Here is a 15,068-nt window from a genome sequence, read left to right as displayed (position 1 = left end):
TCATTATACAACATCCGGAAGTCATTAAACGTCATTCATCCTCATTAAACGACATCTGGAAGTCATTAAAGGGTCATTAATCTTCATTAAATAACATCTGCAGGTCATTAAAGGTCATTAATCTTCGTTAAATGACATCTGGAAGTCATTAAGGGTCATTAATCTTCATTAAATGACATCAGGAAGTCATTAAGGGTCATTAATCGTCATTAAATGACATCAGGAAGTCATTAAAGGGTCATTAATCTTCATTAAATGACATCTGGAAGTCATTAAAGGTCATTAATCCTCATTATATGACATCTGGAAGTCATTAAAGGGTCATTAAGCTTCATTAGGGAGGGGTCATGACCCCCACATGACCCCCCCCCCCTAATCTAATTAAGAATGTCATCCATCAAATTTTGACAGGAGCCACCTTGCAATATTCTCTCTTGCATGGATGCTACTGTAACATAGATGATAAACCGCTGGTCGGGTTATTTCATTTATATTATATTTTCACTGGTCATGTGACCAGTGATTATCCAATCGCTACTGAAAGGAGTGACGTCATGCGGCAGCGCGGTCAGTATGGGAGATTTAATGCGGAAGTACCGTAGCGCCGGAAAAAGGAGTGGGGTGGGTGTGCTTCGCCGCGAGCTACAGGTTTGCATCTTTCTTTCCCGCATATTTTAACTTTGGATTCGTAACTAAACCGCCTTATTGCGTGGATTTGTAGGAGCCCTCTACCGTGGCCGGTCGAGTGTGTTACGTTCACGCAGCGGGGTGGCGTGTTGTGCACCGCGACGACGGGTGAGTGAAATGTATGTTGCTGTGATAGTGAGAGTCGGCTGGGCTCACTTAACGTGATTAGTGAAACTGTTAATATGCTTTTGAATGTTTGAATGGAGCAATTTTTAACGGTTAAAGAACCTCAACTGTTACTTTATTGTTGATAGAATTATGAATGCCAATGACAACTGTTAACTGTTGATTATGTATTGATGATGTTAGATGATCCTTTTTGTAAATATTGCTAATATTTATATGGATGATTTTATGTGCACATTGGAATATGCGATTGTAATGAACCTTGTGATTGAGAATTCATGATACTGTTGTTAGGCTGTGTTCTCAACTGATGGTGATCTAAAAAGGAGTAGGACGACCCGCACCTACAAATTGAAATGGATTGAAACCTCTCAAGAGTCGACCTCCTCCTGCCAGGCCGGTAGGGGGCTCTTCATGGCCCACAACCCCACTTTCGCCTTTTGACATCTTGGGTACTATGCATCCAACCTTTTGAAGAACCTCTTCCCATTCCACCAACTGCTTAAAACCCCTTTTCACCTTTTACACATGCACACACACATTTTTGGACTATCTCATTAGACCCAGACGTGGGTTGTCAATCAACTGTGGATGGACTGAGGGCTTTTCGCATTTGTCAACGTTGGGCTTTGGAAGTTATTGATTGACTTTGGGAGTGTTGTTATTGAATGAATTTGATGAAGCGCTGATTGAACTGTTTTAAACATGATTGCTAATATTTACTGTACATAATTATATTCTGGTATTGGTATTTGGTTTTCCTATTTAATACACTTTTTTGCAAATCAATCTGTTTCCTGTCCACTCTCTTCTGAGCGAAATCCTAGAATCTTCTGATGAATTAGCCTACTGATTACACTATATATTGCGATATATTAACATCTATTTTTCTAGTGTACTGGTTGCTCTGGCTCATTTGGCTGCCAGTGCAGGGTTACACTACTTTTTATTTTGTTTTTTTAATGTCACAAACCCCCTGGAGTTCTTTCACGTACCCCAAGGAGAGGCCTATACCCTCATTTCAAACAGAGGTCTAGTATTGTTATGAAAATGGAGCCTTCACTCTATAACGTAATTCTAACGTACAAAACCAAAGGGCTATATTCGGCGGGCATATCCAAAAAGGAAAAAAGTGAAATTCGTCGAAAGTCCGCAAAATATGACGTGGAAGGTGAGTGGTATTTTCAGAGACTAATTGAAGTCATTTCAAGTCGTACGTCGTTAAAATTTGACGGTCAAATGGCGAAGTTGCCTTGGTTTAGGGTACTACAAAAAGTAATACGACCAGAAAAGGAAATCATGCACGCATTTTGCGTGTTTCTTTCGACTGTAAGCGGACATAAGTACTATAATTAAACGTCAAAATCAATTAACAGAATGTTCTTCTCTTCACAATTAAGCTTGGTTAGAGACAAGAAAAGGTAGAATAATGGAAATGACAGCTAATGCTACTCCCCCAAATGTACAAATAACTTTTCTAATTTCTGTACATGTCCTATACAGGTGAATATATTCTACACCAGTAATTACGTATGTCTCCCCAATAAACGGGTGCAAAACACATTGAGCGACATGTGTTGGCACTATAGAGAGCTTTCCAAAACAATATTGGCTGCTGATATGTTCCTTCTGAGATGTTCTCATATTATTTCTGTTGAAACATAAAAGATATAAAAACTTTTAATACATCCCTAGAATTTTCCTCTTTAAGACAATACTAGTTATGTTATCAATGATTAAAAATAATTGCAATGGTTATTGCAGCAAATCACACACAATTAATCCCTACTTGCAGTAATATTTGCTTTGCCTGTGTGTCCCCACCCCGCTTTCTCACTTGTTCTTTTTTTTTTTTTTTTTTTTTTTTAAACCAAGCCACAGTTTTCTCTCTAAATTAATAATAGGATAGAAATTTAAATAGTAAATAGTAAATTATTTCTAGGAGTTAATATGCTTTCTATTTTCTTTTTCAGGAGAGCATTTGTACTACAAAGCTAAAGCCAGACAAAGCAAAATCAAAGTTGTGTGTGGGTCGGAAGAGGCCAATGATATTTTCATCGACTTTCATGCCAGTGCGACTGGAGCTCACACTGGGCAAAAGAAGACACTGAATGCCATTTGTCAAAGATTTTACTGGCCCGGAATGGCTGCTGATATTGATAAATGGGTAATCCCACAATACTGCAAGCTAATATGCTTTAAATAAAATTCTACGAGATTATTTTACACAGTTATTAGTGCATGTGCTTTTATTTTCACACAGAACATGGAATATCATCAACCACAACGCTAGCTGATGGCAACATTTTCATGTACATGTGTTCTTTGCAGGTATCACAATGTTCAGTTTGCCAGGCCAGCCAGAAAATGATAAAAAAAAAGGAGGTGCAGTATACTCCTATAAAGGTAAACATTCTGTAGATTTATTATACGACATAGCTTATCATCTATGGTTCACAGAAGAATTGCTAAAAAATTGAAATTTGAAACCCAATAGGGAGGTTAATTACTTCTTCTGCACAACAGCATGTTAACATATTAAGATAGGGGTTGGCATTTCTTTTTATTTACACAGGCAATTATTTAAATTGTTCCCAAGGATGGTGATCTTAATCTGATTTTCTTTATTCTTCTTTTTTAGGTCACACACCCTTTTGAACTTGTGGGCATGGACCTGATTGGAAAACTTACAAAAACAAAAAATGGGAATGAATACATTTGTGTAATGATAGATTATTACACAAAATGGCCACAGGCATATCCACTTCCTAACAAAACTGCTGCACAAGTATCGTCTTGCATATTGAAATTTTTTCATCAGTTTGAGGCACCAAAGAGAATATTGACGGACCAGGGGAAAGAATTTGTGAATGCGGTAAATACTGTATCAACTGTATACTGTAAAACTTCACGGAGTGCATTTAATTATGTACTGTACACACACACACACACCCACACAGAGGTGTGTGTGGCTTAAGAACACCAGAAGTCCCACCTCTTCAGTGGCATATACACCATAGCACCCTCAAGTTTTTTGTTTTAATTTCTAGGGAAAAAAAAAGTGCAGGGAGCATATCTCTTATAAAATTAAGTGAAAATATAATTAAACAAATAAAAAATTCCCTGAATTTAATTTTAAATAAATTCTGGTATCTCACTGAGTGATGAATGCTTGGGAAAATAGCAGATTTGGATTTTTTGTCTGGGTTCATAAAATGTTTCAAAAGATGCTTGCAGAACAGGAGAAAAACTGTCAACATTCAAAACTTTGCAACAAGAAAAACTGTGACAAGTGAAAACTGAACATTTTTTGCAATCTTTTACACACCCCGACAAAAACCCAATATTCTCCATGTTCGCAAGCATTCGCTGCTCAGTGAGATACCAGCAAATGGGTTTACCGTCTCTTCTGGGCCTGCCTTTTGGCTGTGGTTATTCGGTTTCTCACAAAGTCTCTAATATTTTGTACAGACCGTTGTGACAGCGCAGGGTCTTCTGCCTGCTTACACTGGCTGCATTCAACTTTGGAGGCAAGATTTCCTTTTTTTATGTGGCTTCCAAAATGTCGCATCACTGCAGCGACCTCGGCTTTGGTCCACATTTTCTTTGGTCATCTTTTTGCCTCACTCTCTTGACCAGCATCGCCTTTTCCTGAGAGGAAAAAAAAATATATATATATATATATATACACACACACTTGTGCTGTAGTATCCAGAATAGACCCTCAATCATTTACCAGCCATAGATTCCACATATTCTTAATCTTTTTACCTCATTCTCACACACACGGCTATCCCAGAATAGGGCACCTGGTCAAGGCACTCTTTTAGCATAAGAACCTGACCACACTCCATACTACTTTCTCTCATTCTGCCCAATTAATCCCAGTCCTCACATATTTAGTGTTTCTTGAATAATTATCATAGTTTTTGTAACCTCTCAATCAACTAATTTGACTCCTTGAACAGACTTCCTCATTCATCCTTCATGTTCTTGCATCTCTCCAGGCATCAATGGTGAAAGAAGCTTAGGTGCAAGTGAGGGATTCATGTATGTAAGCTGAAGAGGCCCATGTGGAGATTTTTTATTTAATTTTTTTTTGAAAATCCAAATGTGTGCATTAAAGGTCTTAATCTGTAACTGCGCTTCAGTTGCATGACTTTTATTTTTGTTTCTTTAGTTCATTTTAGTGCTCTATCATTGCATATATTCATAACATTTTCCAGAGACTTTCCAGATAGCTTGTCTTACCGGCAGTTGAAGGGAGTGTGTCTTCTACTGTAGATGTCACATTTGACAGTGCATCTGGTAAAAACAAAGACGACGTGTGAAAATTGTCTCTTCAACAGATACTGTCCTGAGCGGCCTTTGCTGCCCCATATGCTGAGAGAAAAATTTTAAAGTAGACAGAGAACCTACCATGGCCAACAGAGTTCTGTTGCCGCTCAAGGTTCGTAGAGTCTGAGGCTGGATCCAGGTCTTTGTCATCGTCACGCAGTGGTCCTCCGACCTCTGTGCCGGTGCCCTCTGAGTCACTGCCATCATTATTTTCACTCTCACTGAATGATAAGTTATCTTGAAAAAGATAAGTTCATAAGAAAAGATCAGTGAGGCATCAGACCTAAGGCCTCAAGTTTTAGAATTGTTCTACCAATTTAATAATGTACACACAATCTCGTAAACTCTTCCACCAAATACTGAGAAACACTGATGATAATCTAACATTACTCAAAACTATCCTGTAGCAAGTTAAGGATCCACACAGAACATTTTTTTTTAAAGTTTTCTAGTCATAAATTTGAACGGCAAACATTTCCTCACATTTCAGCACAGGTGACCTTGTTGACCGATTAAACACCAGCATTATGTCGCACTGTGCAAAAGTTTTAGGCAGGTAATGTAATGCTATTTAGATAAATATGTTGCATTTGCTACAGAAAAACTGGTCTGTAGTACAGCTGTAAGCTGGAAAGGATGCCACTATTTAACAGTAGGGGTGAGAACGATAGTTTTTGTTTTTTGATGCATCGATTGTCATATTAAAAAGATTGTGAATCGATTCAGAGGAGCTGGTATTAAAAAGATCCATCCATCCATCCATTTTCTTGACCGCTTATTCCTCACAAGGGTTGCGGGGGGTGCTGGAGCCTATCTCAGCTGGCTTTGGGCAGTAGGCGGGGGACACCCTGAATTGGTTGCCAGCCAATCGCAGTGTATTAAAAATAGATTTTTTTTAAAGTCTAAATTTAAAAAAAAAAAAGCAAGCCACTGTTGTCTTCTGCATATTGCACTTTCAGGTATTAAAATAAAAGGTTACACAAAATCAGAATTATAAGTTTAAATGTTTTTGTAAATTTGTTATAGGAGAAGATAAATATTTGTTACAGCAAATGCTGCCATTGGCACTTTTTGAAATGTGTGTTGTTGCCACACCATTGTAAACCAGGTTGCCTTGCGCACTTTAATAAAAGTCCAAGTGTGCAATATAAACCCTGGCTCCTCCTCGAGTTCTGAAATTGTTTTAAAAATGTACCAGTGGTTTACATTAGCTATGAAATATAAGCCAATGTAGTGATGCATCAGAAGCGAATCGAATTGAATCGTGGGCCTCTGAATCGGAAGCAACTCGAGGTACCCATAGATTCCCACCCCTACTAAACAGAACATCATCAGACATCTGAACACTCACCTTCAATTTCAATTTCATCCAGAGATTTGCCTTGCAGACCAGAAAGCTCTCCTTTTTCTATGGATAAGAGCAATTTTGAGATCTTGGCCAACTGCACGGTTGGGACTGGCAACCTATAGAAATCCCTATGGACTCTAATATCATGTCCCAGGAAATCTGCAACCTGGTCAAGTTCATTTTTTTTCAAATTCAGGATCTGTGTGAGTGTAGCGACATGCTTTCTAAGTTGTGTAGATCTGAGGAGCTCCGGCTGTTTAGCTCCACACAGGCTTGCGTAAACACGCAAGCAATCATGTCCTCTGTAGTATGTTATAGTTTTGGGTCTTCCGAATAGAAAAATATTTTCATCTGGAACACCACACTCCTTCCTTTTATTGGTTAGGAGTGACAGCGCTTCTACCGTAGACGGTGTAAGAAGAACTACCACTTTTCTCTCTCTTTTCCCAACAAGTTCTACTCTGGTGAAATAGTTGCACAACCTTTGCTCGAGCTGAGAAAGGCCCAAGGCAACATCTTTGTGCAGCTTTGAGCTGTCCCTCTCGTTAAAACCTTTGCTGAGCATTTTTTAGACTTCTCCAGCGCGTCTACGATTAAACACAATTATTTGTGCTAAAGTAACTTTCGCAAGCTCAGCATAGTTTTTCGGTGTTGCTTCCTCCATCAAGTTACTAACAGCTCTCTCTGCAGTCTTCTGAAGGTACTGGTGAAGTGTCTGGACATCCTCTGTAAAGGGCAATGTTGTTGGCTTATTATACTTGGCACTGCTCAGCGTGCTAAGAGCTTTGTGTGAAACCAACTCACACCACTTGGAGGTATACAGTTTCCTAAATGTTTCAGTTGCCTTCACCAGCGCTGTATCTTCTGCCATTAGTGCACGACAATGAATGATGTCGCAAATTTTGTTTAGTGTGTGCCCCAATTTCAAAGCTAGGCTTGGTGTATGGTAGGAGAGACTTTCCTCATCAAATCCAGCAACTTGCTTCACTGCTTGAACAACTGTTTGATAGTTTGAGGGCTTTATGGCTTCCTCCAGGCTGTGTACAGAGAAGTTTGCTCGCAGACATACCAGCAGTCGTCCCACTTCCCGGAGTTTTTGTCGAATATGTTCGTACTTTGTGGGATCTTGTCCATGTTTATTGTACAGGGACTGGGCCAAATGAACAATAGATAGGTCATTTCGTACAGCAAGGCCAATCTCATCAGTCTTCATTGTGCTAAGAATCTTCCACATTCCACTTGAAAAGTGTTGGCTGAATACGGTATCTTGTGCTGTAGCTAAACACAGAACTCTGGATCTTCCAGCTTCTTTTTCCAGATTCCTATTTTCCGGCTTTAAGGGACATCTTCGGACATGTCTCCACAGTTCTTTGCGAACGTATAGGCCCTGGCAGTGCATACAGTGCACAAACTTTCCAGCCACTGCAGTAGATTTTGGCCTTCTTTTCACTTTTAATTGTCCTTTTTCCCCTTGGAGTATGGCAGAGTTATGTTGAAAATTTCCCCTGTTTCGCATTTTTTCAAATAAAGTCTTGCGCTCCTGTGAGTGTTCAGGGAGATAAAATGCATATGAAACTTCTGGGTGAGACATGTGTACTTTCAGGTGGCGAGTCAGCCTGCTTTGTGGCTTACCACAAACAAAACAGTAATTTCTATTGGTCAAATTGAGATGTAGAGATTTTTTATCTTTGTTCTTCACATTCTTATTTGATGAGTCTTTGTTAGAAATTTCTGAATCTGATGTTTCGCCAGCAAGGACATCAGTGGGCTCGGCAGAATGCGGCAAACATTTTGATGTGCCAGCTTCATTTGGAATATGTGTGTCCAAACTGTTAGAGTTGTCAGTGGGTACGGCTGGTATTCCTTTCCTAGGTCGCACTTTAGACTGATGAGGCACCAAAGTCATGCTTGAATCTGAATAGTCATCTGAATCTGGGACATATTCACTCCCAGAGTTCTCATCCGAGTCTAATATTTCATTTTCAGCTGTCTTTCGTCTGTAGCAAGACAGATGCCAGACTCTTGAACATGCTGTTAACAGAGTCAGAAAATGTTGGGTCAAACTAACAGTGTCAATTACAGTTACAACATAACTTCTTTAAACTATTTTCTTCTCTGTGCCAATCAGTGCTGTATTTTATATTGTCTAAGAAGAGTTGTCAGTAATTAGTTACATCATATGCACCATGTACAGTGACAACTGTCCTGTGGCCCTTTGCATCATTTGTTTGGTTTCTGGCTGTATTGTCGCAATTTGGACTCCTTTACTTTGCAAAAGCAATGCTATCAATATATGGTTTACCTTTGCATCTGTATCCAGTCCATGTCAAAGAAGATATCGGTCCCAAGCATAGAAGACACTTGTCAAAGGATGACAGTGTTGAGACCTCAAGAAGGTGTTTAAAACAGTCCTGTGGGGGAAAATATTTCTTTAGAAAGTGTTGGCAAAATATGTAAAAAAGCATATAGGATTGGTAGCAAAAAATAAACTTAGATGAACAAATATGTACAAACTGACTTCAATTATCAATCATTCAATAAAGTTTCTCAGCGCACAAAAATATCGCTAGTGGCATGAAACAAAGCTCAGGAAACAATTGTTAAACGTTAACTGTAATTGGGCTCTAAATGACTCTTTAGTGATAAAGTAATTTACCTTTTTAGAACTGGTCTATAGCTCAAGTACTGGACTCAGGTCACTCGGGCTCACAGTCATTGAAGAGTGCCTTGTCTCCATCATGCACTGAAACAGAAAAATACAGAGACAGTACACAGGTTTAATCAGACTGTTTGATTACAAATTTGTTGAAGTTGCAGAAATATACATGAATGGTAAACTTTGTCAGTTTTTAACTGCCAGATGGCGTTGAAATCCATTAAACAACCACATGTACCTGTTCAATGTCGTCAACTTCTGAGGGTTGGGCAGACCTCTCTGTGTCAGAATACTACAAAAGAAACAAGAAGGAAACATAAACTCTGTGTTGCTTGATCCTGCGTCACTCTGAATCATCAATGTGATGTAAAGTGTTGTCTCTATGAGGGTATGGTCCTCTGTCTGTGTTTAATGTTTGGTCATTCCAAAAGCAACAGCCTACCTAGTCTTGATATACTGTATGTATAGTGATTCTGATCCACAGATAGGTGACAGTGGGTGAATGTGAGACTTGCAGATAGAGTGAGGTCAAATGTCCCTCTAAACCATATGATTACGTGAACACGCACACCCGTAGGTGAGTGTAACTCAACTTCCACAGCAAATGCTTTCACGGAGAATGTCAGTGTATGCCAGCGTCAGTCTATGCCATACATATACTTGGACACACACACATCCAAACCTATGGATGAGGTTGTGACTTAAAAGCTTAAAATACTATCACAAAATCTGTCAGTCCAATACACTATAAATCTAGGTGATAACACACACACACAGTCTATTCAAATTATTATCAATCAAATAAGTTTCTCTATACACCAAAATATTACTCGTGACTTGATAGAGGACTGCAAACAATTATTATAGGTGGATGCTAAATGACACATTAGTGATAAAGTAATTTACCTTTTCAGAACTGGTTTGTGGCTCAACTGCTGGATTCGGGTCACTCTGGCTCACAGTCATTGAGGAGTGCCTTGTCTCCATCATGCACTGAAACAGAAAAATACAGAGACAATACACAGGTATATTCAGACTGATTACAAATTCGTTGAAGTTGCAGAAATATACATGAACGGTAAACTTTGTCAATTTTTAACTGCCAGATGGCGGTGAAATCCATTAAACCACATGTACCTGTTCAATGTCAACTTCTGAGGGTTGGGCAGACCTCTCTGCGTCAGAATGCTGCAAAAGAAACAGGAAGGAAACATTATACACAAACTGAGGACCATACCTTCATAGAGACAACACTTTACATCACACTGCTGATTCAGAGTGACGCAGGATCAAGCAACACAGAGTTTATGTTTGGTCATTCCAAAAGCAACAGCCTACCTAGTCTTGATATACTGTATGTATAGTGATTCTGATCCATAGGTGACAGTGGGTGACTGTGAGACTTGCAAATACAGTGAGGTCAAATGTCCCTCTAAACCATTTGATTACATGAACACGCACACCCGTAGGTGAGTGTAACTCAACTTCCACAGTGAATGCTTTCACGGAGAATGTCAGTGTATGCCAGTGTCAGTCTATGCCATACATATACTTGGACACACACACGCGCACACCCAAACATATGGATGAGGTTGTGACGTAAAAGCTTAAAATACTATCACAAAATCTGTCAGTCTAATACACAATAAATCTAGGTGATCACACACACACACACCCAAACTTATGGATGAGGTTGACTTAAAAGCTTAAAAAGCCATCACAAAATCTGTCAGTCCAATACACAATAAATCTAGGTGATAACACACACACACGTAGGCGAGTGTGACTCAACTTCCACAGCGAACGCTTTCACGGAGCATGTCAGTGTCAGTCTATGCCATACATATACTTGGACACACACACACACCCAAACCTATGGATGAGGTTGTGACTTAAAAACTTAAAATACTATCACAAAATCTGTCAGTCCAATACACAATAAATCTAAGTGATAACACACACACACACACTCAGTCTATTCAAATTATTATCAATCAAGTAAGTTTCTCCATTCACCTGATAGAGGACTGCAAACAATTATTATAGGTGGATGCTAAATGACACAGTGATGAAGTAATTTACCTTTTCAGAACTGGTTTGTGGCTCAACTGCTGGATTCGGGTCACTCTGGCTCACAGTCATTGAGGAGTGCCTTGTCTCCATCATGCACTGAAACAGAAAAATATAACGTTAATACAGACAGGTATATTCAGGCTGATTACAAATTTGTTGATGTTGCAGAAATATACATGAATGGTAAACTTTGTCAGTTTTTAACTGTCAGATGGCGTTGAAATCCATTAAACAACCACATGTACCTGTTCAATGTCGTCAACTTCTGAGGGTTGGGCAGACCTCTCTTCGTCAGAATGCTGCAAAAGAAAAACACAGACAGAGGACCATACCTTTTTAGAGACAACACTTTACATCACACTGCTGATTCAGAGTGACGCAGGATCAAGCAACACAGAGTTTATGTTTGGTCATTCCAAAAGCAACAGCCCACCTAGTCTTGATATACTGTATGTATAGTGATTCTGATCCACAGATAGGTGACTGTGAGACTTGCAGATAGAGTGAGGTCAAATGTCCCTCTAAACCATATGATTACGTGAACACGCACACCCGTAGGTGAGTGTAACTCAACTTCCACAGCGAATGCTTTCACGGAGAATGTCAGTGTATGCCAGCGTCAGTCTATGCCATACATATACTTGGACACACACGCACATCCAAACCTATGGATGAGGTTGTGACTTAAAAGCTTAAAATACTATCACAAAATCGGTCAGTCCAATACACAATAAATCTAGGTGATCACACATACACACTGAATCTATTCAAAATTAACCTTAAGTTTCTCTATACACCAAAATACTACTGGTAACTTGATTTAGCACTGTAAACTATTGTTGTAGTGGATGCTAAATGACACTCAGAGATTAAGTAATTTACCTTTTCAGAACTGGTCTGTGGCTCAACTGCTGGATTCAGGTCACTCTGGCTCACAGTCATTGAGGAGTGCCTTGTCTCCATCATGCACTGAAACACAAAACAATACAGACATTATATATATATATACACACACACAGGTGCAATCAGATTCCAGGGAAATTATGTTTGATTACAAATTCACTGTAGATGCAGAATATGAGTGGTAAAAACAGTCTGATCCAACAACCACATGTACCTGTAAATAGTGTAAGAGTGTGGACATGATTTACCTCTTGAAAAGATTCCAGAGCATCTGTGGGTGATGTAGATATACTTTTCTCCACAGTGAGCTTGGATGTTAACGTGTTCTGTTGGCTAGATTCCTAAGGTTTAAATTGACAAACAGCATCATGAGTTTAATGCAGTCAGTACTGATTTTCAGATCACTAACCACTCAACACATTCTGATATGATTACCTTGCTTCTCCATGGCCAGTCGGAGTCACCATAATTATATGTAATCTCCTCTCCTGAGTCAAAGGCCCGTGTCGCAAATAAACACAGATGGGGCTTTCCTTGCACATTTAAATACTTCATTGTGGCATTTGGGTTGATGTGGTCATCATTGACCAATCTTCCTAGCGACTCATCCTCTGTTGCCGCATCAACACTTCAAATAGAAAACAAATTATCAATATTATATGGCTGGAGCTTGGTTGTGTTGATTTTCCTGATTTGACACTTCGTCTCAGATGGCGGCCGCTGGCCGGGCGCCACCGGAACTGGTGGTGGAGATGGCGGCCGCTGGCCAGGCGCCGCCGGAAGTGGTGCAGGCGAAGGCGGCCGCTGGCCAGGCACCGCCGGAACTGGTGCAGGCGAAGGCAGCCGCTGACCGGGCGCCGCCGGAACTGGTGGTGGAGATGGCGGCCGCTGGCCAGGCACCGCCGGAACTGGTGCAGGCGAAGGCGGCCGCTGGCCGGGCGCCGCCGGAACTGGTGGTGGAGAAGGCGGCCGCTGGCCGGGCGCCGCCGGAACTGGTGCGGGTGAAGGCGGCCGCTGACCGGGCGCCGCCGGAACTGGTGGTGGAGAAGTCGGCCGCTGGCCGGGCGCCGCCAGAACTGGTGCGGGTGAAGGCGGCCGCTGACCGGGCGCCGCCGGAACTGGTGGTGGAGATGGCGGCCGCTGGCCGGGCGCCACCGGAACTGGTGGTGGAGATGGCGGCCGCTGGCCAGGCGCCGCCGGAAGTGGTACAGGCGAAGGCGGCCGCTGGCCGGGCGCCGCCGGAACTGGTGGTGGAGAAGGCAGCGGTCGTTGGCCGGGCGCTGCCTAAACTGGTGCAGGTGAAGGCGGCCGCATTCCATGTTCATTAAAAAACTGTAAAGTGAATCACAAGGTGGTGAACTGGGTAAATATGCTTTAACAGGTGAGGGGGACACAGAGACACAAGTACCGGAAGAGAAAGCTGAACCTACACAGAGGGAACGGGGTTGGTCAACAGGCTGATGGCGTCTGGGAGCTGGCCGACGTCGTGCCGGTCGGCACCGGATGCTCCCTGCTGGGTCCTTTCTTGGTCGGTTCATTCTGTCAGGAGCTACGAAGTGTGGTGCTGGACCAAAATGCAGGAGGCGGACAAGTCAGGGAGGCAGAGGTGCGAAAAAGGAGTAAATTTAATCCAACAAAACTAAAGTTGCAAACAGGGCTTGGAGACGAAGAATAACAAAAATACCAAAGGGAAAGACTATACAGGAGCAGACTTAACTATGGCAGCATGGACGTGGGGAAACAAGAATAATGAACCGACAAACACTGAAACGAAAACCGATAACTAAGTACACACACTAAGTACACACACTAATTACACACGACGAGACACAGCTGGGCAAGACACAAGTGGAAGGGGGTGCTGATTGGTTGGCACATGAGGAAGGGCAGGCAAACACAGGTGGACATGGCAAGGCTTAACGAGACTAGGGAAGACAAGGAAATCAGAACATAAACATGACAAACTCAAAACCCAACAAAAACAAAGCAAAACCCACCCCAAACAGAACCAAAACATGACAGAGATAGGCTCCAGCACCCCCCGCGACCCTTGTGAGGAATAAGCGGTCAAGAAAATGGATGGATGGATGGATGGATGATGGATGGATAAATAAATGATCTTTGTGATGCATCATCAAGACTAAAATCTATACTATTTGCTGACGATACTACAAGACTAGCGTCAGGCAAAAACCTTCAACAACTTGCGACAGAGATAACGATAGAACTGAACAAACTCAAAGAATGCTTTGATCAAAATAAACTTTCATTAAATACACTTCAAACAAAAGGCAAGACAGGGCAAGTTTATTTGTATAGCACATTTCATACACAAGGCAACTCAATGTGCTTTACACAAGGAAAGGCAACATATCAGCATCAACAAACAAAGAAGAAAAATAAAAATAGATTACAAAATTTCCTTAAAAAAAATAGCAATAATAAAACATTATTCAACAAACTTTAAAACATTTAGCATAAGGAAGTTTAAAATAATAATAAAAAGAATAATTAAAAAGGAAAAAAATAATAATTAAAGTTGTTTAAAAGTCCCGAATCAAAGGTATAAGAAAAAAGCAAAGTTTTGAACCTGGATTTAAAAGCATTTACACTTGGGGCTGACTTCACTTCTTTTGGTAGCCTATTCCAATAACAATTCCAATTCCATAATAGCTAAATGCAGCTTCACCATGTTTGCTTCGAACTCTGGGTTCCACTAGTGGGCCCAAGTCTGTAGATCTCAGAGCCCTGCTGGGTTTGTACTCAACCAGCATTTCTTGGATATATTCAGGACCCAAACCATTTAGTGATTTATAGACGAGCAGCAGAACTTTAAAATCGATTCTACAGCTGACTGGGAGCCAGTGTAAATCCTTAAGTACTGGAGTAATATGTTCTGATCTTTTTGTTTTGGCCAGAACTCGAGCTGCAGCGTTC

The 15,068-nt window shown here is 40.9% G+C and overlaps 1 protein-coding gene and 2 long non-coding RNA genes across 3 annotated transcripts; 1 reads left to right on the top strand and 2 right to left on the bottom strand.

The window, feature by feature from the left end:
• Positions 1 to 603: 603 nt before the first annotated feature.
• LOC144007040 (uncharacterized) lies at positions 604 to 1,273 on the top strand. The gene is made up of 3 exons (XR_013280042.1): positions 604 to 648; positions 722 to 795; positions 1,108 to 1,273. It is a non-coding gene; the product is annotated as an uncharacterized LOC144007040 (long non-coding RNA).
• A 2,518-nt stretch (positions 1,274 to 3,791) lies between these two features.
• LOC144007746 (uncharacterized) lies at positions 3,792 to 5,493 on the bottom strand. Its single transcript, XR_013280330.1, has 3 exons — positions 5,233 to 5,493; positions 5,065 to 5,118; positions 3,792 to 4,464 (listed from the first exon to the last, which is right to left on the bottom strand). It is a non-coding gene; the product is annotated as an uncharacterized LOC144007746 (long non-coding RNA).
• A 4,784-nt stretch (positions 5,494 to 10,277) lies between these two features.
• Positions 10,278 to 13,450, bottom strand: LOC144007799 (uncharacterized). Its single transcript, XM_077507696.1, has 7 exons — positions 13,341 to 13,450; positions 12,567 to 12,759; positions 12,380 to 12,472; positions 12,111 to 12,197; positions 11,474 to 11,527; positions 11,238 to 11,324; positions 10,278 to 10,343 (listed from the first exon to the last, which is right to left on the bottom strand). Exons 1-7 carry the CDS (start codon positions 13,448 to 13,450, stop codon positions 10,278 to 10,280), a joined length of 690 nt encoding a protein of 229 aa, XP_077363822.1.
• Between the last annotated feature and the right edge of the window lie 1,618 nt (positions 13,451 to 15,068).

This window comes from Festucalex cinctus, chromosome 19 (assembly GCF_051991245.1).
Source record: "Festucalex cinctus isolate MCC-2025b chromosome 19, RoL_Fcin_1.0, whole genome shotgun sequence".
Taxonomy (NCBI): domain Eukaryota; kingdom Metazoa; phylum Chordata; class Actinopteri; order Syngnathiformes; family Syngnathidae; genus Festucalex; species Festucalex cinctus.
The sequence above is the reverse complement of the archived record's forward strand: the minus strand, read 5'-3'. Positions and strand labels throughout refer to the sequence as shown.

Coding starts and splice junctions, on each gene's coding strand:
- LOC144007799 (XM_077507696.1), bottom strand. CDS start 13,450: ATGGAATGCGGCCGCCTTCACCTGCACCAGTTTAGGCAGCGCCCGGCC. Junction 12,473..12,566: donor ACTGGCCATGGAGAAGCAAG/GTAATCATATCA, acceptor TTTAAACCTTAG/GAATCTAGCCAACAGAACAC. Junction 11,528..12,110: donor CACAGACCAGTTCTGAAAAG/GTAAATTACTTA, acceptor TTTCTTTTGCAG/CATTCTGACGAAGAGAGGTC.